The 23,428-nt window shown below is 44.0% G+C and overlaps 1 protein-coding gene across 8 annotated transcripts in view; it reads right to left on the bottom strand.

The window, feature by feature from the left end:
- LOC120446591 (protein sickie) overlaps window positions 1–23,428 on the bottom strand; it is a 150,843-nt gene that overhangs the window by 4,371 nt on the left and 123,044 nt on the right. The window contains exons 1-2 of one of the 8 annotated variants that reach the window (XM_039627618.2): window positions 19,491–19,933; window positions 7,352–8,776 (exon numbers count right to left, since the gene is read on the bottom strand). The exons of 6 other annotated variants lie outside the window; for them this stretch is intronic. In XM_039627618.2, the coding sequence (XP_039483552.1) occupies window positions 7,352–8,677 (1,326 nt within the window). In that variant the 5' untranslated portion in view covers window positions 8,678–8,776; window positions 19,491–19,933. Of the gene's footprint in view, window positions 1–7,351; window positions 8,777–19,490; window positions 19,934–23,428 lie in introns of those variants that run through there. One more of the 8 variants, XM_039627620.2, reaches the window with a different exon arrangement.

The raw sequence follows: 23,428 nt of genomic DNA, 5'->3' as shown, positions 1-23,428 counted from the left end.
CATGGTAAATATACATATATACATATGTATATATTTGCATCAAGTTGATGAGTGTCATTAGGGAAACTCGAAGAAGAAAAGTGGTGACTCAGAGCGGATGTTGTAATTGCCGAGGAAGTAATGAACCAGCAGCACAATATTTTCCTTTTGCTGGAAGAATTGCTTGTAAAGCATTTAAGCATTTTAGTATTATTAAATTGGGCGACACGGCGGGAGTTTTAAGCGCGCCAGACTAATTAAATTATGAATTGGCAAACGTGATCACAAGTGTACAGCACACCAGTGCACATTACAATCAACACGATTTGCATTAAAAACCCACGTAGAAACCCTTTCAACTTTCTCCGCTACAGCATATTTGGGAAAGGGCTCTGGAATCAGCTTCGTTTGGCTGCCAACTCACGTATGTGGCAAGCATAAAAATTGATTACGGTGCGTATGAGTAACGTGACACGCAGTACAAGGCGGCAGCTGCAGGAGCACATCCTTTCATTACCGCCAACAATTAAAGCGATTAACGACTCATTTTCTTTTGGGTGGGCGATAAAGTGGGAAGTGCCAGTGATTTTATTCAGAAGCAGCCACCAAATCAGCTTCGCCCATAAAACATTGCCTCACATTGCCGACCTTGAGCTAAAAAACCTTTGCGGGAGTGTTCATCTACTGCTGATGAATATCCGTTTAAAAATGTCCCTCTATAGAGCGTGCCATCGCAATTTGCATAAATGAGTGGCTAATTAAATAGCGAAACGTGCTAGATGGGTATCAGTAAACCAGTGGGAAATCGGGGTATAGTCTGAAATACAGATTAGCAGCAGTTCTCGCAAATATACTTTGCCGTATTACGAATGTGTCTCTATATTTGTTTTTAATTTTTCCAATAGCCGTGTGTTTTGCCGGCAGCTAATAATTTCGATGAGGTCATTCCTATGTCCAGCTAACTAACTTGCCGCATTCCAATGGTAATGCTGGCTTTGCGGCATTAGGCCACCTCTATATTTTCCGGAGCCGAATCAACTGCGATAAGGTATTTAATTAAGTTTTAAATTATATACTCTACAGGTTTCGGTAGCAACCGTACATGGCTCGATCAATGTGATGAAAGCAGCTCAAGTGCAGAGCGGATCAAGATTAAAGAGAAGAGTTGTTCAACACCCACACATGGTAAAGCCACTGTAATATCGTTTAAATCAGCCCAGACTCACTAAAGTATTATTAATATTTATGCAAGCAAAACTATTGGTAAGCAATGGAGCATTAAACGCTACTTGATAATTCTGTTGCCATTGCAGAGGAATATTCCCCTCTAAAATTACGCATTTACGACCCCTCTTAGTGTCCGGAAAAAATTCGCTTAGAAAGGAAACACCCTCTTCAACTACTAAAAGTCAAACATTAAAGACGCCAAAAGAAAATGGCGAACGACGAGGCAAATAGAGGGAGCAGCATGAAAAAACGACATCGAAATTAAAAGCAGCGACGTTGCTCCAAGCCCCGCACAGTGCCCCTCAAACTGTACGGTCGTGGGTCTGGAAAAGGGAGCTTGCTGTTGCTGCTGCAGCAGATGATGTTGCTGCTGCTGTTGCTACTCTTGTTGCGGCAGTTCATTTGCACGTTGGAGGCAACGAAGCGTTAAACGGTTATGCATCAGCTGCGAGCGACACGCAGTCGGAAAGTAAAAAACCGGCGAAAAGCAGGGGATGAGAGGCAGTCGGTGCGAGGGTCCATATGCTAAATGGCTAAGGCAGCAACAGAACAGAATCCCCGACCAAATTGCCAACTTTAATTTGAGTGTCAATGTGGCTGGTGGCGGAGGTGGGGTAGTTGGGGTAGGTGGGGCATGCTGCTGTTTGTGGCGGATGCATTGAAGAATTTATCGCTGGCAATTTGCAGAGAGCAAATCAAAGTTCAAGTTCAATGGTAGCCATACATTGTTTTCCCCACCGAATTATAAAAACACATTTAAAAGCAGCTTAGACGGTGAAAATGCTGCTTTGCTGATAAACAGCTGATTAAGTTTGGACTCGATAAGATAGTTGGCCTTCGATTGGCTGCGTTCCGGTGATAGTGGGTGATAAAAGTAGGTCGCACCGCTCATGTCCACCGTATAACACAATAAATCCGGCCAGCCCGAAATTGTGCGCTGCTGTTGCTGCTGCACATAAATCATGCTGCAGCAGCGGCGACTGTTGCTGCTGCCCACTTGACAACTGCTGCAGACATCAGGCGACCATGTGTTCGTCCCTTGTAGCGAGATTTTGGTGTGTTCTGCTGGTTACTGGTGGTGTTACTAGTGGCGACATGCCGTAGGCGGGTGCACTTTGACCTTTCCAATGATTTATGCCCCGCAAAAACAAGAACAAGAACGTAAACAACAACGACAACCAGCACAAGAACCAGCAACATGCAGCAGCAGCAACTGCAACACTTGACATTTGCTGCACTTGGACAAAAGAAGCAAACTGTAGCAGTTGCCACCGGGCTTCCTGATTTATTATTCCACTATGGTCGTGGTCGTGTGTCCGCCTAATTTGCATGGCAATATTTGATGATTGATGAAGGCATCTGCCCTCCTCTGAAAATAGTGAAAGTATATTCAGGATGCCTGGGCGGTAATGACTAATTGAAGAAGGCCTTGCAAGGTCAGATGCCAGTCAGTTGGAGCCAGGTCTGATGGCTTTAACCTTGCTAAATTATGGATGTGTTTCCCTGTAAAGTTGATTGAATTTTCCGATAGTTGAAAACTAGTGAGGATGGAAGCTGAAGACTCTAACCTATCCGGCTGTGCTTCGATTGAGCCCCCTTATGCTTGATTGCTATTTAAGATTAGAAGGAGTTGACTGGCACTATCGCAGGAGAATAAGCCACTTGAAATAGATAAGATAGCGTGTGCTAAATAAAAACTATTTTTAAAAGCGGGTATCTTATGTTAGCTATTCAAAGTTGTGAGAAAAGAACTGCACAGTTTTTGTGAATTAAGTAACATGCTGTGTTTTCTAATGAGGATTTCCTGCCTTGGGATTCCTTTCAACCACTTTTGGACTCGATTTCTCGTTGGTTTCTTCATTTCAGCCGAAAATAATTTCATCTGAGACCCAATCGAATTCGAGTTCTGAGGCCTGCCACACAATAAAATGATTAACAAACTAATCCGTTCTGATTGTTTGTGGCGCACACAGTCGAAACGCACAAATCGAAGTGGAACCCCAAGGATCCTGAGCAAGGCGAGTTGGAGCCGCGAGCGTAAAAAATAGCAAATCATCATTAAAATCTTTGACAGCTCTGGCAAGATCGCAAGAGCAGAGGGAAGTGGAAGGCGCAAGCCCGCAACGAAGTTGTATCCACACAGTCCAATCGAGTCCACTTTGATCCGCCGCCGCAGTCTCCGCTGCATCTTCGACGTATTTTCTTTTTTTTTTAAGAATGGACGACTCTGTCCCAGCGGCTGGTGAAAGATCGCGATTGCCGGCTCCATTATTTGTACAATTGCTGATTCGTTGCCTCTGCTGCCCCGCCGACAAAGTACTGCCACCCAGATAAATATGCCATTTGGCTTATGGTGGCACCACAAACTTACGTCGACCCCCTCGCAATTTTCGTATTTTTCGGTGTGTGGACTTACCTGCAATGGAAGAAAAAAGAAATGGGAAATTAGTTGATTAAAAATGCCGAAATTGGGTAGCAGGGATTATATATAGACACATATAGATATTTATAAATATACAAAGTGTACACACTCCTTTAATAGCTACTAAAGAAAACATTAAATAATAATAATTTCTTTATTAATGATGACTGTTAATGGGATCCCACTCCCATTTTTATGATGTCTCACCAATCACTAGATAATCATTTGATGGCTTGTTTATAGACATCACTCGGATCAGTCGAAACGAGCATTTGGTAATCGGGTCTTCTGCATTTATTCCGCCGATGTTCTGAGCATTGTCAGTTAATTCCTTTATCAAATACCCTGAGGAATCACAACCATGACTGGCTTGGTTGTCCGCGATCATGACGATCAATGGGCATTTAAGGGCCTTCGCTCCCCTTTCCATTTCAGGTTTTTATATTTTCGTTGTCGTATTTTATTGATTTCGTTCAAGACCGGAAGCAACAAGAGGCACGTCCAACCAGAGACAATGAAGATGCAACGATGACGATGGTAAGCATATAATATTGGTGTGGAACATTCAAATCAACATCGCAGCTAAAGTTTCGAACTTGTTTACATTTCCCCTCTTTTGTTGCTTATCAAACAAGAGGGCAAAAGATTTGGAATTGGATTTGAGTTTGGGTTTGAGGTTTCTGGTTTCTGGATTCTGCAGCTCGATTTTGTTTGACCGTTGTTGTTTGTTTTGATTCTGGGCTCGAGTCGAATTGAGTTTACTTTGCCAGCCGCTGATTTCCTCGGGGAGACGGGTATACCTACATATAGATGGATATATATAGTCGGCACTGACTCGTCCTTTCCACCAACAGCTTCATCATGGTCACGTCTGTGTTTGTGAACCTTCTCCTTCGTTTTTCTCCACTTTTCCAGCTTGTCTTGCGGTTGGAAACAAGTTTTTTGTTCTGTTTTTTGTTTGCTGGGTTTTGGCTGTTAGCCTTTCGGGAAGGGAACCCTGCCCAAGAACTACTTGTACAAAACTGGTTTTGAGCCTCAGCCACCTGTGACAGGTCGAATGGCCACAAAAAGCCAACGAACAAATGAACAAACTACGAAGTCCAAACACGTGCCCAGCTCAGAATAATTTGCTGACTTGCACAGTGAAATGAATAAATATTTATAGTTTAATTACAAATTGAACGGGCCAGCTCAGGTGCGGCAGCGGTGAAACCCCGAGAAGCATTTGGGAATCGTGTGGAGATACTGTGCTCTTTGCCTCAGAGAAATACAAACTGGCCGCCAATTGGGAAAGACGCACTCGGACATTCAGTCAGTCAGTATGGCTGATAGTCTGTTAGTTGGTTAACCAGTTTCTTTGTTGGCTCTGTGCCGCAGTTGCAACCATTATCTGCGCGATATGAATATATTTCATGTGCAATCGACCACTCGCCACAATCGGCGGTTCGCCATCTCGTTTATCAGAGAGCAACTGTTTTAATAAGCGATCTCCGATAGATAAAAGCCAACAAGTTATTTAAGGCCAGCTCGAGTTGCCAATTTGTTGGCGTTTTGTCAGCCAAAGATTTATTAATTATGCATGGCAGCACTTCGAAAGTGGCACAAACGGTTGACGAACTGTCCTTGCCACAAACCAGAGTCTTAGCTGGTTGAAAAAATCTATAAGGTGCCACAAAGTGGGGACCTCACGATTAGAGAACCCATTAAATTCCTGCATCTACCTTTATGATTTCACTTGGGCCGTTAGCTGAGGTCAGTCAATTAATGCTCAATGGAATCAGTTTGATTTCTTTACATTAATCAATTAACCATTAACAATTCAACTTCTCTTCAATGTACGGTCAAATTCACATCAATCATTTCCCAGTCTAGCTCTGCCCAACAATAACAATTGCCAAATATGTAAATTCCGAATAATAATAACAAAATACCGCGATGAATATAATCAATTGAAAGCAATCAACTTTTGGCTTTCAACCCCTTGACCCGCCAATAAAAGTTGTGATATCACCTCCGACCATCTGGGACCAGTGCTCCCCAAACTGTCAGCGGCGCTTGTTCACACGCCATCTGACAATTTCACTTTCCACGGTTCCACAGTGGACTTCTTGGCTTCTTGGCCAGCTCGGGTTACCACTGCCATCGCGGAGTGGCAGCTGCTAGAGCCGCTCATAAATAAACATGAAATGAACACGAAAAACGCCTTTAAAACCGTCGACGGCGTCGCTGGGGCTAAGCCTAAAAACCGCTTTAAAAACGCGCCAAATCGAATGTGAGCAAAAAACTACTAAAAAATGAATAACAAAAAAATGAAGAAAAAACGTATAAAAAACAAACGTACTCAGCGTGCGGCATTAATGGCAACTTTATTTGTTTTGAAAGTTGACATTGATTGGACCCGCAATTGGCGACGAAGTCACTCGATTTTGTTGTCTTTAGTGCTTGGCCACTGATGTTGGGTTGTCGGTCGGAATGAGCTGGGTATATAGGTTGTTATAAATGGGCATATTTCCTCAGGCCTCTTAATTCATTCAACATTTGCGGATTAAATTGCGGTCACTGAGTACCCAAGCCTTAATGTTGAGAGATTTCTTTTATGGGTCTATTAATTATTATAGATGGGGATTGTCTGGGATATACTTTGATATAATAAGGAAAAATATAAGAAAATGCATTCGAATCTGATTCATTGAAAATCCATTACTACGATGTTGAAACAGTATCGTAGTTGAGAAAATGCCCAAGTTATTACCAATGATATTCTTGCTCGAGTGTGGATTTCCACAATAACATCGCCACCTCTCGGATTCATTGCGATATTTTCTTTCCCACTGCAGGGCATTCCAATGCCTGGCAGACCCAACCATCGATGTCGGATTTCTTTCGTGAACATATCAATTGCATGTTCCGCCAAACCAGGTCATCGGTTTTGGTCATCAGCGGCAGAGACAGCGACTGCAGATGCGACTGTGCCGTCGTCGTGGGATTAAAAGCCAATGGCTCGCCAACTGTAATGGATTACCATGGGACGTGAAACTAATGGGTGAAGACTCAGCCTGGCCTGCCGGCGTAATATGCCGTATATCCCCGTGCCCAAAGGCCTTCAAAGCCAGGCTGCTCATGCAACTTTGATTAAATCAATCAGCGCACAAAAGCATCGCATCTAACGGCGACTGACAGTTGTGGCAACTCGCAACTCTGAATGGGACTCGCTCTGCACCAACTATTCTGTGGCCACTTTAGTCTCAACTGGCCGTCGAGTTCATGTCCACAGCCCGGTGCTCCTGCATAGCTTGGCCATATTCGATGAGCTGCAGCGGGAGCTGCATTCGTTATGCCAACGCCGGATGAGAATTCCAGGTGAAGACATCAGCGGGCACAGAACACGCACCACGTCAAATCTATAACCGCTGCAACAAGCCACACAGAATTTGTAGAATCCAATGTTGCATGCAGTTTGCCAAGCGGATATCAGGGGCAGTTTTCTTCTCTCACAAATGGCGTGAGTTTCTTAAAGCAGTTTGCCTATTTCCCCTTAAAGAAGGTAAATTAAAGATAGGTTGTTCACAGAGAAAGAAGTAGATGTGAGCTATGTAGTATAACAAGTTTAAGATAGTTTAAAAATGCAACTTAGACATTGAGAGTGAACTCCAGTTCATATTATCCGTATTATAATATTATATTTATATTAAGCCGTATTGTTGAATCAGTGCTGTACTTCACCTGTTCAAGATCCTCCTGAGGCGAAGTCGCCAAGGTCAAGGATCCACCGACCCCTGATCCACTAATCGGCGGGCAGGACTGCCGCTTGAAGTCCCTGCGAATTGCCAGTTCGTACCAGGGGATCAAGGGCTTACTCCGCAGCGTAGTTTGGCATCCTATCTTGAAGTCCAGTGGATCCATGTACTCCGGTGCCATCCGGTTCAAATCACTGACGGCGGCCTCGGCGGAGGCGTAAATGTTCCCGGCAGACTGATTGCCTGCCCTGTAACGCCAGTGGCCGCCGCTGGCCACGTCCAGCATGGAGCCAGTGGGCACATCCAGGCTGCGATGCAGTCCAGCGCCCATGCTCTTGACCCGCATGTGACCCAGGGTGTGGTATCGCCTATCCACTGCGTTGGGCAGCATGGGCATGGCACTGGGGATTACCAGCAGCTCATCCTGGTCGATGGTGGCAAGACTCTGGCTGGTGCAGGACCTCTCCAGCAGCTCGGCACTGTTGCTCCTTTGGGTCACAATTGGAAGCTCGTACAGATTAAGGCGAGGACTGGTCGGCGGTCGCATGGGAGTGGCATAAATCTTTGGCTTGGCATAGAGGCTTTCCCGACGAACTGGCGCCGGAGGTGGTAGTCCTGTGGGCGATCTTGGCGTCTCGTTCAGGGACAAGGTCATGGGACGCCTATTGCCCGTTGAACCCACCGAGTTGTGGCGCAAGGTCGGCGGTCTTAGACGCGGGCAGTCCCTCTCCTGCATGTCGAAACTCATCCTAGGTGAGGGCGAGTAACATCCGCGATCTGAACTCTCATAGGAGCTCCGGATTCCACTGTCTAGTCTCCGTTTTGGACTCTCCGGTGCAGTGTACAGGAAGATGGGCTCCTCTTCACCGGCAGTATTATAATCGGGCGTCTTTGGAGTGGCACTACTCTGCAGGGAATCCAATGAGAACCGGGAGTTCTTTTTCACATTCTGGTAATCACAGGGCATGCTGCCTCCTCCCGAGGAACTCGAAGCATCCGAGAGAGGGCGAAAGGCCGAGGGATTGGTGTATATCGGTTCCAGATCCCCGATGGTCGGGGTTCTAACTGGTTTCGCCCTGGCGTAGATCTCCTCGGACTGACCGCCCGGCAAACTGTAGTTACTCCTCAGGGAAATGGTCCTCTGCCTTCGTGGTTTCTGCAAGAGCGGCGGGAGTTGAGCTCCATTCTCCGATTCCGCCCTTATCGATCGGGACCGGGTCAATCCGCGGGCTCGTATCGTAGCATATCCATCGTATATAGGCGCCGATATCGGCGATGGAGGCGGCCTATTGCTCGCACTGACTGCCGACATTTTTCTGATGTTATTTTTGTGTAGTTTTATGACTTTTGCTTATAGGGTTTTCATGCTGTACCGTCTCTGTTTTTGTTCACTTTAAACATTGATTAATTGCTGCGGCATTCAAATTGAGGTTTATCATTTATAAGCAAGGAAATATAAAGTTTGCCCCACTCGCGCACTCGATTGTTCATTGCTAGGGTCCCCCACTGGGACTTAAGAGATAAGACTGCATCAATCATTTTTAATTGAGCCCGGGATTCATAAATTGAAGCCGCTGGTCCAACGAACTCGGCCTGACACGCCCCAAACTCTAGTAACTCCCCATCTTTCTCCGCTCCAAAACCGCACTCGTGCCTGTCCCTCAAATTCGGTTCGTTTCTATGGCCAAGTTGTCTCATTAGCGCCTAATTAGCATCTATTCCACATGACGCACGTTGTGTCGGATTTTGACGGACATCCTCTATAGAAAAGTGGAATAAAAGCGAAACTATCGCACCTTAGAGCCTCTTAGTGGAGCAGCACTTTGGGGGGCAGTCTAATGGATAAGATACCTTCTTGAAGGTTCGTACCGAAATGTAATTAGAGTGGGTAGAGAAAATTAGAGTGGGTGTTGAAAGCAAAGGGATGTGGAATCAAAGGAAATGAGAAGTGGTGAAGTCGAAGGTGAACAAAAAAACAAATAAGAGACCCAACATGTATCTCATTAAAACATTACTCAGTATTAATCTATCTAGAAATTCACTTGAGTAAATACTTTTAACCTTCGGCCAAATGCTCAAAAGGACGTGTCAGTCAGCATACCTAATAGTTAGGAAATAGAACAAAAAACATTTAATGTATATTTCCCCCTAAAACTATATCTCATGTTTCCTTCTTGCCGAGAGTCTATAGTTTTTTATGGGAGCGACACTTTCTGAGCGACACTTTCGACTGACGCAAACGGCACTTAAGCATATCTATAAGCATGTGGCATCCCGAGATCCGGTGGACTCGCCACATACCCCTCCCGTATCCATTCCCATACCCATTCCAAAACCTATTCCTATGGCTGAGTCTGCCTGTCAATTGGTTTGTCGGTTAGGTTCAGTTCGGCACGGTTCGATGACACTTGGGAGCCACGAAGGAGTTCTGGTTCCTTGTGGGGCTGGGGCTGGGGCTACATGGAACACCACAGTTCGATGTCTGCCGGACTTTTGCCATTTTGCCAGGCGTCTGGTTAGCTGACAGCGGCAACAATAACAAGGAAATGCAATAAACAACCATTTTCTAATGTCATCAACATACTGCGAACGACGTTTCAATGTTTCTGCTTTATTGCTGTTGATTTTCTCTTTTTTCTATTTTTTCATTGTAGGTTTCTGCAGTTGGGAGTGGACTGGGAAGTGCTCGAGGAGTGAGAAGTGGCAATTGTGACTGCTCTGGACAGTTGCTGTTGTTTTTAGCGCTGCGTGAATTGGCTGTAATTGTTTTGATTGCAGTTCATGGTGTGCTACACTCGGTTGCCGGACTTCTCGGTTCTCGGGGCTTCTAATAAAGAGCGACTTTAATTGCGGGCTTAGAGTGGAGTGGCGATGCGACGGAATGTACATCATTTCGAAATTGCTCAATGTGAATGAAGAAATTAACTAAAAATTAACGCTCACCAGCAGTTAAAGTAACACTCTGAACAGGAATCTAAGCTAAAGCGGTGGTCGAGTATTGCGATTTCTGTAACAGCTTACTGGTAAAAATGTAGTCAAACTGCAGTAGAGCTTGAAGGAGGCATTTTGATTGGGATCATCAACAAAATTATACATACATTTTCAAGAGAAGTTCCATACAATAGGAACTCTTTCTTTCTGTTCCTTGAATCTATCAATGCAATCAATCAAACCTTTCAATGAAGATCCAGTAGACGATTACAGTGTGAATCACCATAGATTGCGCTATACACACCCAGACATATTGTTGCAGGGACTTTGCGACAAAGTGTAATATTTATGGCCTATGCAAAGCCCAAGTAAAAGAGAAGTGAAAAGGTCTAAAGTGAGTCACCCTGCGCCAAAAGTTTGAGCAGGACTAGCCCCAGTTTGTGATGCACTGGGCGGTGGAAAAAATTCAATCAACCCAATCACGTCACGAATCGTGCAAATTAATTCGAGCACAGCGAAAATAAATCAAATTTTGTCAAAATTCAATAGCCTAAAGCACCCACAGGGCATCGGGAATGCGCTTGAATTTTTTCTCCTTCAAAATTTGACATTTCTGGGTCATGTGGGCGTCTAATTGTTGGCATTTTTGCCTGCCGATTGTCTTTGTCTATGGAAATTTATGCAATTGCAGCTTGCATTGGCATTTAATGGTTCATTTGGTATCTATTGTTGTGCTGAAATAGTAAAATAGTAAAAATTGAACCTTTGAGGCAGGCTAAATGGCAAGGGTTCAAACCCAACTGGTTTCCTTTGCGAAGGCGTTTGTTATTCCTCCATTTCTAGTTTATCGTTAACGCACCTTTGACAGCATTGACAACTTTCGCCGAAATGCAAAACGCGGCTGGGGCGTTTTTCAGCGGCTTTATCGCGAGTGTCTGTCGCAGTCTGTCTAGATTTCTGTGCTTTTTCCTGTGGGCAGGCAGCTGAAAAATAAAAGGGCCCAAGTCTAGACAACGAGGCTGCCGAGCCGTCTTATCAGCCAGCCGAAATCTCAAAAGGAAATTGCCTGGGACTCGGTAAAAACGTATACTCGTATACCAGAAGCAGCGCTTAAATATAAGCAGCTGACTGAGAACGCTGAGATCGAGGGGGTAATTTGATTAATGTGCTTAGGCGATGGAAATCAAGCATATACGTATATAAAACTGCTGATGATTAAAGCGCGAACTTCCTGCGAATGGAAGAGACCTGCTCAACACATGTTCTCAACAGAGAAACGGGGGGTCGCTAAAAAAAACTATTTTTACTGGTGATGCTGACATTGGGAGTTCCATTGATCACTACGCCATTTGCTGGCACAAACATCGTTGGCTAATTGTGTCAGGCGCAAATATCCAAAATATTGTGAGTGCTCAATTTCGAAACTGGTTGAAAAAAACAACATCCAGTGTGTGAAGTGCGCAAAAACACAAAGCCGACTTGAGCTGTCAACTGCATAGTTAAGTAGCTCAGAACTGTTGGGGCGGCAGTTTTGGCAGGTGGAGGTGTGTGGTTGAAATCATTTTTGGCTAAACATCAATGCACTTGAGAGCCATTCAATATTTGGGGCTTTATTTGCCTCCATTCGGCTGATCAAGAAGCTCTGCCATTAGATCATTCAACGTGTGTTCAAGTAACAAAACGTGACGCAGATAAACTATAAAAAAAAACAAGAGAGAACGCTATAGTCGAGTTCCCCGACTATCTGATACCCGTTACTCAGCTAGTGGAAGGGAGAAGGAGAGTCTTAAACACAGTTTTTGGCGGTTTGTAGGCGTTATAGTGGGCGTGGCAGAAAGTTTTTTGGCAAATCGGTAGAAATTTAGAAGACTAATACAAAAATGAAAAAATATCAAAACATTTTTCAAAAGTGTGGGCGTGGCAGTTTTGGGCGGTTTGTGGGCGTTAGAGTGGGCGTGGCAACATGAATCGACAAACTTGCGCTGCTTCTATGTCTCTGGAGTCTGTATGCTTAATCTCAACTTTCTAGCTTTTGTAGTTCCTGAGATCACAGCGTTCATACGGACGGACAGACAGACGGACAGACGGACGGACGGACAGACGGACAGACGGACAGACGGACAGACGGACATGGTCATATCGACTCGGCTATTGGTCCTGATCAAGAATATATATACTTTATATGGTCGGAAACGCTTCCTTCTGCCTGTTACATACTTTTCAACGAATCTAGTATACCCTTTTACTCTACGAGTAACGGGTATAATGAACAATTGGAAACAACAATTTTATGCCCGCCTTTATAGTGTTTTATGGCTCCTATTTCAAATTTATGAAAATTAGCGCAACAAAAATATTTTGTGTTGACAACGGCGGCGCCTAAGTCGTCAAAATTATTTCCACCGAAAAACCGGCTTATCATCGACTCTTTATCTCTGCGATCGTAAAATTATACAATTAATATATTTATGCAAAAAATAAAAAGGTCTTGAAAAGGGAGCGCCAGCAATCTACAAAACTAAAAGTTTCTATACACACATATTTTTCTTAAAACTTTACCCTGAAGTTTATCGGCCTGCATTAATTAGGCACGAAACCTGCTGTGCGAGAGGGTCAGAAAATAAAAGAAGGGGCTAAGCCGCCGTTATGAGCCGAACTTTGGACACTGAAAAAAAATAAGTGGGACATATGGTGTTTAGAATGCATTGCAGGCATGTAAAAACTTTTAAACTAAAAGGTCATTGTTAGTTGTATTCATTAATTAACAAATACTCTTACACCCCCTACTCATGAATACATTTATTTGAATATGGAAAATTTGAGTACGTTTATGAGTTTTTCCTATGTGCAGTCTGGGCCAGCTGGAGGTTTTTAGCGGGTGGACTTATAAAGTGCGAAACCGGTTCGCCAGCCTAGAGTTTCTTAATCGGCCAGAAGACCCAATCCAAGCCCGAAATGGAGGAAAGACGATCTGCGGCCGTTCTCCACTTCCTCACTCGACGCACTTGACAGCCGCATAAGCACTTTTGTGGAAATTATAAACAATTGAGGCTAATTTAAGCTTCTTTTTCTTCATCTACTGGAAAACGCTGGGAGATGTGCAATATCGTAGACTATATAACAACATTAGCCGTGTAACTCGAGAGGATTGCTCGAATGGGGAAATGAGTTTTTGCGTCAGAGTGCTTTATATATAGACTTAATGCATTTCATTAAGAGTCACTTGACTCTCGCAGCCCGAGATGCTGCAACGGCATCTGAGTTTGCTATTCAATGGGGGGTGGAAATCGCCAGCCATTGCATAACGAAGGTCAATTCAATGAATAGAAAGCCAGAATTTTTTCAATCGAACATTCGGTCTGAATGCTACGGAAGCACGCCGTCTGTTTCGAATGAAAAGATGTAAGTTAATGATGCAGCAAGCTAATACTCGCTTAATGAGATAAGAAGACAGCAATCTAAAATTTGCACGCAGTTTAAAGCTGTTTAAAGATAATCCTATTTCAGAGAGCTGCAAAATTGCTAGCTATAAGAGCTAATATCTGCAGGCTTATCTGCGCTTTCTTTATTACTAGCTATTAACAAGAGAGAACGCTATAGTCGAGTTCCCCGACTATCTGATACCCGTTACTCAGCTAGTGGAAGGGAGAAGGAGAGTCTTAAACACAGTTTTTGGCGATTTGTAGGCGTTATAGTGGGCGTGGCAGAAAGTTTTTTGGCAAATCGGTAGAAATTTACAAGACTAATACAAAAATGAAAAAATATCAAAACATTTTTCAAAAGTGTGGGCGTAGCAGCTTTGGGCGGTTTGTGGGCGTTATAGTGGGCGTGGCAGAAAGTTTTTTGGCAAATCGATAGAAATTTAGAAGACTAATACAAAAATGAAAAAATATCAAAACATTTTTCAAAAGTGTGGGCGTGGCAGTTTTTGGCGGTTTGTGGGCGTTAGAGTGGGCGTGGCAACATGAATCGACAAACTTGCGCTGCTTCTATGTCTCTGAAGTCTGTATGCTTAATCTCAACTTTCTAGCTTTTGTAGTTCCTGAGATCACAGCGTTCATACGGACGGACAGACAGACGGACAGACGGACAGACGGACAGACGGACAGACGGACAGACGGACATGGTCATATCGACTCGGCTATTGGTCCTGATCAAGAATATATATACTTTATATGGTCGGAAACGCTTCCTTCTGCCTGTTACATACTTTTCAACGAATCTAGTATACCCTTTTACTCTACGAGTAACGGGTATAAAAATATTTGTCTACCGCAGATAAAATGATAATGATAAGATACAAGTGCAGTTAGCCCGTTGAAGCCCGTTTTACTGGTTTTCCGTATAATTTTGTAGACATTAATACAGTACTATTTCATCGAAACCCAGTGACCATTTCCACTTTACTGCTCCATCTTTCATCTGAGTAAAATGTTACAATGGAGGAGCACCCTTTGGTAATCTGCTCCAGCAGCAGCATAGGCATCTACAATAATGCCCATTGGGCTGCATGTTGAAGGGGCATAAACAAAGTCGACCCCCTAACCCAAACCAGTGCATTACCCGAAAAAAGGAAGAAGTGCAAGGCCCGAAAATGCGAGAGAGGAAAACTTTTTCATTATTATTATTAGCGCCGAAGATGGGGGCCGCCAGATATAACAGAGACCAACAACTCATCAGCATAATCAGCAGGGGAAAGGGCGGCGAATGTTGCATGCCACATGCACACCGACCGACATGGTTACCGACCGACTGAGCTGGAGCTGAACAGACTGACAGACTGATGTGCAGTTGTCGTCATTGTTTTGTGTGCATGTACATTGTACAATAATTCCAGATACTACAGCCCCATTGTAGTTGTCCGTCAAGTGGATGGCCATCCGGCGCTGTGAACTGGGAAAAGAGTTGCCCCGAGTTGTAATTACGGACAACTCGAGTGGAACTCCAGTTCCAGATCCCCAGCTGACAGGACAGCTGACCGAAAATTTGAATTCAGGCGCAGCCCTATCGCCGTGAAGACCAATAAATTTCCAATTGCATTTCATTAGCTTTAAGCATTCGAACCAGACTGGCCAAGACCAAGACCAAAACCAAGACTGATAAATGGTCTGCTGACGTGATTTGTTTACCAGAGTCCGAGACTCGATTCCCATTTTCAAGAGGCTATCGTATTGATTAGATTTCTTGACGCTGCTATTCGGATCTTTCGTTATTTTATGACTCCACAATGAACTCCTGTTTCTCACTCTGTTTGGAATCATATGCAAATTTATCCAGTTTTGTTCGAAAGTGAAGTGGAAGTGGGGTGTCTGCTAGATGCTTTCTATGCGATTAACAAGGTCTGGACATATTGATGGATGTCTCCAGATACGCCATCTGCTTATTCTATTTCCCACTCGCATGTTGACTCAGTAAATCAAGTGGGGATAGTCAATTAAATTGGGCGGCCATTGAGAAAAGTGTTGGCAGAGTAAACTCATTTATTAAATCGTTTTTTCAAAGGAAAATATACAGTACACGTTCCAGCCCTGGCGATAGTTTTAATTTACCAATTTGATCCATACTCATCTACCTCGCCGAGAACAAGTCAAGTTCTGGGAGAATGATAATTACATTTTCAAGAACCAAAGGGAGCGCCTTCTGTGAAAACTCATGCACTAAATGGAAGCCCCAGATAAGAAAGGGTCTGGGTACTTCTGGTTGGAGTTGTAGTTGGCCGTTCCGAGAATCATCATACAGTGGATCTGGAGCAGGCGGACGAGTTGGATGCCCGCTCAATGGGTTCCGTTCAGTGTTTGTCAACTGCAATTAGAAATATGTACATGGCAGAGGAATGGGAATCGGACTGGGAATGGGAATGGGAATGGGTTTCATCTGCCAGCTGCCACAACATTAGTCGCAGCTGATTAATGATTGAAGCGCATTCCTCGGTCTTAAGCGGTGCCACTCCTCTCGCTTAACAGCACAACAAGTAGACAAAAGGCGACTTTAATGCCTCTTAATAGAGTGCCAGAAAGCCACAAGGACGGCTGCATCCTGCTGCAACCAGCTGCTGCCCAAGGTGCAGCTCAATTAGCCAGCACACGCCGTCCACGAAAGGTGCATCGATAGGGTAAGCACTGGGAAGGGCAACCTTGGCTGGTGGCTACTCCGTAATTTGGCCAACGAGAGCGACTCGAACTGCCCTTGCGTAATTATTATATTGGCCAGGGGTCTTTGAAAGTCCATCTATCGGATTGGCTGCCTTTGGACTGCATTTTCTGAACATTCAACTTGGCTAGTTAGGGACCAACGTTTACCAATCCCTTTTAAGGTTCACCTTCTTGTTTTAGTATCAACATATTCACCAGCAGCATATTACATTTATGCAAACTGTGAGATACAACACTAAGCGCACACTAAGTAGATCTTTAATATTGAGCGAACGATTAAATAACCTTACCATTTGTAAGCAAATGAATCGAATTACTCTTCAACCGTAGAACTGTTTCGTTTTCGAATTATACCTCCCAAATTTTTCTTTGTCTTCGCGACATGATTTTCCCATGACAATTTTCTTTAAATTGCTTCCTCTCCACAATCTTTTCTTGCTGGGTTTTCATAATTATCATTTCTCCTGGCTTTACTGTAAACCACAATATTTTTCGGCACTTAAGGAAGACAAAGAGAAACTTCGCCCGAGTCTTAACCCTTTACACCCGACCCTTCTAACCGCTGGTGGGCAGAACAGGTAGCGCCTCAACGGGAATCTATTTAGGTATTCCAGACGGCGCCCTGGGTCCCGATATCTGGGATTTCGTGGGTCATTAGCCTGAACAGTAGCAGGCATATCGATGCGGGTCACAGGCCAGTCAGCTCATAAAATTCGCCCGTAATTAAGTGCCTCTTCCCGCAGTTTTCAAGCCTATTTTTTTGAGTGTTTCTGGACTGGCCCTGTGTGCAGTGTACATATGTTTACCGGGCTGATCAAATATTAACATGGCATTTACATCAAACACGGGGAAATGCAAATCACCCGACAGGGCGACATATACTGCCAGCTGGAGACAGACTGTTTGGCGGCATCCAAAGTCGGTAGAGTTGCAGGCATTTGACATCGTTTCCTCTTCCTCGATTCAGGCGAAGCAAACTCAACTCTCGACAAACAAAATTGGAGTAGACACTGCCATTTCCAGAGTACTTCAATCAAAGAAAAGTGAGCAAAATTGCTGCCTTTTATCGGCTCATGCAAGTCAGGTCTTCAGGGAAAGGCTGGCGATCTTGGGATACTTTTGCGATACTTTCCCAATACTTTTCTGATATCTGCTGCTAACACATGTATCTCCGGCTGCCCATCGACCGTTTGGCCGGAAATTGTTATGGACTTGTGCGATCGGCGGCGATCCGAGGCGGCTAATTGAACTGGAAAACTTGAGCAGTTTTCCTTCGACGATTTTCACACTTTCTCGGCGGCCGAGCAGTTCAAAGAGAAACGGCTATTAGAAATCAAAAGCAACTTCAAAGTTGACTCCTGTCGGTGTGCGAAAAATTACAAATTAAAAACTAATTTTCCTTTTCCCCACCCCTAATGGACTCCACCTTTCTTCGATTTTCAGGCATGACTAATTTTGATTAGCTGCGCATGAAAATTTATGCGCAGCAGCGGCGTCGTTGCAAAAATCAATCTTCATCAAGGATGCAGGCAGAAAGTTCCCTGGAATAACAGCATAATTAATTGCCATATTCTCTCAATTAAAATATTTTGGGGGGCTGCGACCCTGTGTAATTTCTTTCTTTTGGGACTATGAAAGTCAAGGCTCATAAATCGTTTTTGTTGAGGGGGAGTCCACATTCTGCCACTCCCGTCCAATAAGAATTCCTTACACATACTTCGCAGGATATAGGGATGAATGGAATGATGGGAACCGTAGCGTTCCCTTTGTCTCCTTTTCCCGATTTTAATTGATCGCTTTCCACGCACACACGCAACGCGAAAAGTGGAATGTGGAAAATCGTGAGGGAGGGTGTCACCTCTTGAAAATTGGGACAGCTGCCCGGAAAACAGAGAGCCCATATGCGAGGGAGATCCGGGAGGGAGTTTCCCTGGATCATTCTGAACGATGCCACATAACTTACATACATCAACCAGTACAGTCAGAGCTAATTCGCTTATTTCTATTTGGCTTGTGAGATGTTGAACCGAAGTCATTAGCGGGAAATCAGCAAAAACAAAGCAGAATTTGTTTGGCTGAAATTTGGCAACATCGTATAGCATTTCCCACCAGCGATTGGAAATGCAATCCACGGGCCAAAATAATACTCCGCTTTCAGTGGGAATAACTTTAGCTGAACAACTGCGACGAACAGAAAACCCAATAAAACACCACAATGCAGCAGACAAAGTCTTTTATTAACCCCGTATTTTGGTTCTTCTTTTTGACATGTTTGTGCCATTTGTGTGTAGGCTACTGTTCGTTTCAATTGCAAGGGACATGTACGTGGTTAGGGGGTGATTTACGGTCCGGTCTGGAGATCATAAAGTGATATCGGCAGTAAGCAGTTGCAGTTGTAAAGTGGGGTTGTACTAAAGTGGAGTATTTGAAATCGATCGCGAACTCCTAAATGTAAAGCTATGTATGTTTATAGCTATTTGAAGGAGCACACACGCCGTTTGGTGAATGGAGTGCCTAATGAGTATTCAAAGGAAAGCTGTATACTTCTAGTTGTTTCCAAAATAAGTCCCCTTTGAAACTACGACACTGTGTCAACCTTTTCACCACTTGCATGTGTGGAGCTGAACTCAACAACTCGCCCATCTCATTTCGACATGCTCCATTAAGCGTTTTGCCATTGTTGCACATCTCCCTGCACCTATGCAAATCTCCATGGAGCCAGTTTAATTTGTAGCTATTTTGGTGGATGAAAAAGAAAACAAATAAATAGGGATAGGAGGAAAGTGCCGGAGTGAGGCAGCTGGTATGGCAGATTTTCCCCGGTGCCCCTGAAGTGTTTTGCTGATTCTGCAATTATTTGCGGGGCTCTAGTGACGAGTAACTTTATAGCAACTCTCCCTGGGAATCAGATACAAATACTATACCCTGGGAATGGGACACCCAGGCAATGAACAAAATATAGTGTGTGCCGCAGCTTCCGCATGGTTAATTTGTATTGCAATACTGGCGTATTTGCTTATCAATTTTTATCTGGTTCCGTGCCTGTTTATTTAAGCAGTTGTAGGTGAACTTCTCTGTGTTATCTTTCTGTGTCAGCAATTTTTATTAGAAGAACTTTTGCTGACCGGTTTGAAACACAAAGTTGTATCCATTCATTTCAAGGTGTATTTTGTTTTGCACGTCACAAACACGTTTCTCATTTGGCTTTGCCGTTTTTTCATTTATTTATAGAGCATAGAGCATTGAAGCTCTGCTCAATGAACCTATTGGCCCGCGTAATTCTGTTGTATTTCTCACAAATCCTCACTTCACTTCGCGCAGCACTTTGGTAATCAGTTGGGCAAACAGCCGCCAGCGATCACGCACTGCAGATACACCCATACACCCGCTCGAAAAAAACACCCGTCAGATACTCCGGTTCTCGTCTTCAGATACACCCGATGCGCGACAGTACGTGCTGCTCCGCTGGCAGTCGGATTGGAACTGGAACTAAGGCCCGCCGATGTTGAGCAAGATCAGTTGCGCGGCTTCTACCGGTACCGGTTCGCTCAGTTTACCGGTTCGCTCAACTTCAAGTCTTTCGTCTTATGGTCTAGCAAAGGGAACTTCAAGTTGGCAAAATCTTCAGAATATGCGGATGAACCGGGCATAGTACACATAATTAGGAACCAGGATATGACGAACTGATGGCGATCTTCAGTGGAGAACCAAGATCCATAGCTTGGTAACTGCGATTTCTGGTGCGTGTGCCTCGACTTCGAACGCGGAACTGAATATGACACACTCGACGCGACTCCGAAAATCCTTTGGCAACTGCTCCTGCCGCGACGCCGGCTGCGCAGCAGCAGCAGCTGGAAGTGACGCCGACTTGTCGGCGACAAAACAAATAACAGACTCCAAAGGGAAAACAAAGCGGAGGGGGTGGATGCTCTCAAGGGTCGGGTCTTTCGCTTTTCAGGGGCTCTACACGCATTTCACAGGACATGAGCTATCACGCGACGCGAAGGTCACATCCTGAGAGTAGACCCCATATCCCTGTACCCGATCGTGTGAAAAAACTCAATTACTATAATTATGTTGGCTTTCAACTCGTCAATGCTAACAAAAAAGGAAATGATCTAACAGATATGGGAGTATGTAGTACTTTTAAAAAGTTTTTCCATATGTGCATTGGTAATGTGTAAATTATTCATAACTTTTTTTGTTTTTTATATCTTGAGTTTAAAAAATTTGTTAAATTTTCGAATTTTTGAAAGTATTCTGACGGAAAGTTTTAAAAAATTAGACTATCATAAAAACGGTGTTATGCTCCTTCTAAGCTCCGTCAATAAAATACGAACTTATGTAACGCTTCGCTTTCTTAAGTAATAAGTGGTCATCAATGTTAGTATGTACTTATTTTCATATGTAGACAAGCCAAACTTGCCAAACTAGGCAGGGGATTTGGAGAGCAGACATGCCTGATCCAGAGTATCCTGCAGGACTGCCAGCGACCAGAGTCAGGCGCCAACGCGGCGCCACCGCCGAAGGATACGTATGTTTTTGCGGGCCGTGTCGCAGGCGTCTGCCCCATCGACGAACCCTTATTACTACGCAGACCAAAAAAATTACAGACGCAGCTTCCTTGGCGGCCAGGATGGCAGGACAACAGGGCGACGAACAGCAAAGTGGAAAAAATTGCAAATTTGAGTTTTGTGTTTTGCGTTTTGTGGCTGGTCGTAAGGCCAAAGTGAAGGACAACATGGTGGGGACGCACAGCGCCCAATGTCGTTTATTTTTGGCGCGAGACTCCGCGGCGCCACTAAAGAAATGTCTGCACATACTTTATGCTTCCGAACTCTCGTATGGAGGCCAAGTGAGGAGGACTGGGACATAATAGAGCTGCTAAAACTTCTGTGGGTGGTGCGCTTAACGAGTCTAGTGGGCGGCCGCTAAAAAATGATTGATTATCGGCAATCAAGATGAAGTCGGGTTGTTGGCTTTAGACTTTTGGCGAGACTCAGCATAAATTGCCGACTTGGCATTAGTTGAACTGCTGTTTGCCTACCCAGTGGCATATATTCGAAATGGATTATATGTGAAAAGTAGTAATAACGGAGGGAAATTGATTTCATGCCCGAGTGGCGACGGCGGTATAAATTATGCTTTGGTAAAATACTACGTAGTAGTGGGACGTATTATAAATATAAACTGCGCCCTTTGATATTAAAAGCCATTTTTAAATTACAATGAGCCCTGGCACAATGGAAATAAATTGTTTATAAGCAACCCACAAATGAGTGGAAGGGTTTTATAGTAATTTTACATACCCAATCTCAGTGTATACATTTCAAACTGCAGACTTGTACTTACCTGAAAGAAAAAGAGCAATACATTAGTTTAATAGGTCATTATATCCACTTGAAGATTGGTCTCTAGCATAAATCACTCATGAGCATGAACCTTAATTTCTTACTTGAGACAATCAGAGACATTTGCGCTACAGCCATTAAGCAATTTAGGCGATTGCTCAGTTTTCAACCAAGGGTCACTTAAAGGGTAAGTTCACTGGGACGATATTTGCACGCGCTTAGAAAAAGAATACGTACATAAACGACTTTAAATAAAATAAAAACCCATTCCTAATACTTTCAAGTGCATTCTCCTCAAAGCCCAAATCAATTAAATTCTAGGCAAGCAAACATAAAACATCCGCCACCACTTATTCTACATTCTAAGTAACCTTCCCTGTCTGTAGCATCCGTATCTTTATCTCATTCAGTCCAGATAGAGTCACCCGGGAATAGCTCCGAGATTTGGCGCGAGTTCTGCCGCTTGAGGCGATCTGTCTAATCTTATATAGATAGTTATGCCCCTTTGTCTTATTGCAGGGGCGTGGGGGGAAATAGTTCCAGGGGGTTGGTGTTGGGGGGCTCTATCACGCTTTTAGTGTTATTACACTGGGCTGCATGGGTCCGTTCTGTCCCATGTCTGTGCCCCCGGTCACTTGGGTCAATTTCGAGTGCGTGATAAATGGGCGCGTTGCGTGGCGATTCCCCAGTTTCGTGGCGTCATGTTGATGTTTTTGTTGTGGCTTAGCATTTATGGTCAATGATAAGATTGCTCAATTGGGGTTTTTCTACACCGAAAGAGTGGAAGGGGGCAAAAGCTGAATGGAGTTCGACTGAGTCGAAAGCAGTTTAAAGTTGATGTAGGTTGGGAGTTGGAAGTTGTATAAGCTGTTTGGGTTTTATGTGAGAGCGCCTGAATAAAGCGTATTATAAACTACCATAAAGCTCAACCTGATAAGAAAACGGGAAAGGGCCATAAAAAGGGATTCTCGCTTGGGGGATTGGCACAGACTAGAGTTGGAAAAGGTAAGGCTAATCCGTAGTACCAATGGCTACAGAAGTGACTTCTTGAGGATACATTTAATGAAGTTATGCAGAAGCATATTCATAAATGTCTGGTTTGTGCAGACTTATTTTGGGCCAGGACAGCAAAGTATTCTTCCTATCTGCACATAAAACTAGCATCAAAAGTTCAAGCAAACAGTTCGCGTTTATATCAAGTTTTGAGAATAAGTATAAAACTTGCTAAATTAAAGGGCAGAGTTCCAAAAATATTCCCAATCCTCCTGAAACTACCCACATTTAAGCGCACATCTCGAGAGCATTGCAAAAAGTTCACAAACTGCATTGTCAGACTTTCAGTGCCCCATCCACATCTCAATTTCCTCGAGCAAATGCGAAAAACCAAACCAACTGCCAATGCATGGAAGCTTCAGTTTTATTTTTCAACTACCGCAAAGTGAAATTTCATGACGTCGAAGCCTCCACAACGGGCATCTGTCAATAAAAAATACTCGTAATACAAAAAAGCCAATGGCAAATAATATGCGCCAAACTGCTGACAGACTGGCAATGGATGTGGATTCAGGGGGTTTAAATAGATCGATAGATGGACTGAGAAAGTGCGGGAGCGACATATCGGCATCTATG

Source organism: Drosophila santomea, chromosome 2R (assembly GCF_016746245.2).
Source record: "Drosophila santomea strain STO CAGO 1482 chromosome 2R, Prin_Dsan_1.1, whole genome shotgun sequence".
Taxonomy (NCBI): Eukaryota; Metazoa; Arthropoda; class Insecta; order Diptera; family Drosophilidae; genus Drosophila; species Drosophila santomea.
This window is presented reverse-complemented; position numbering and strand designations above follow the sequence as displayed.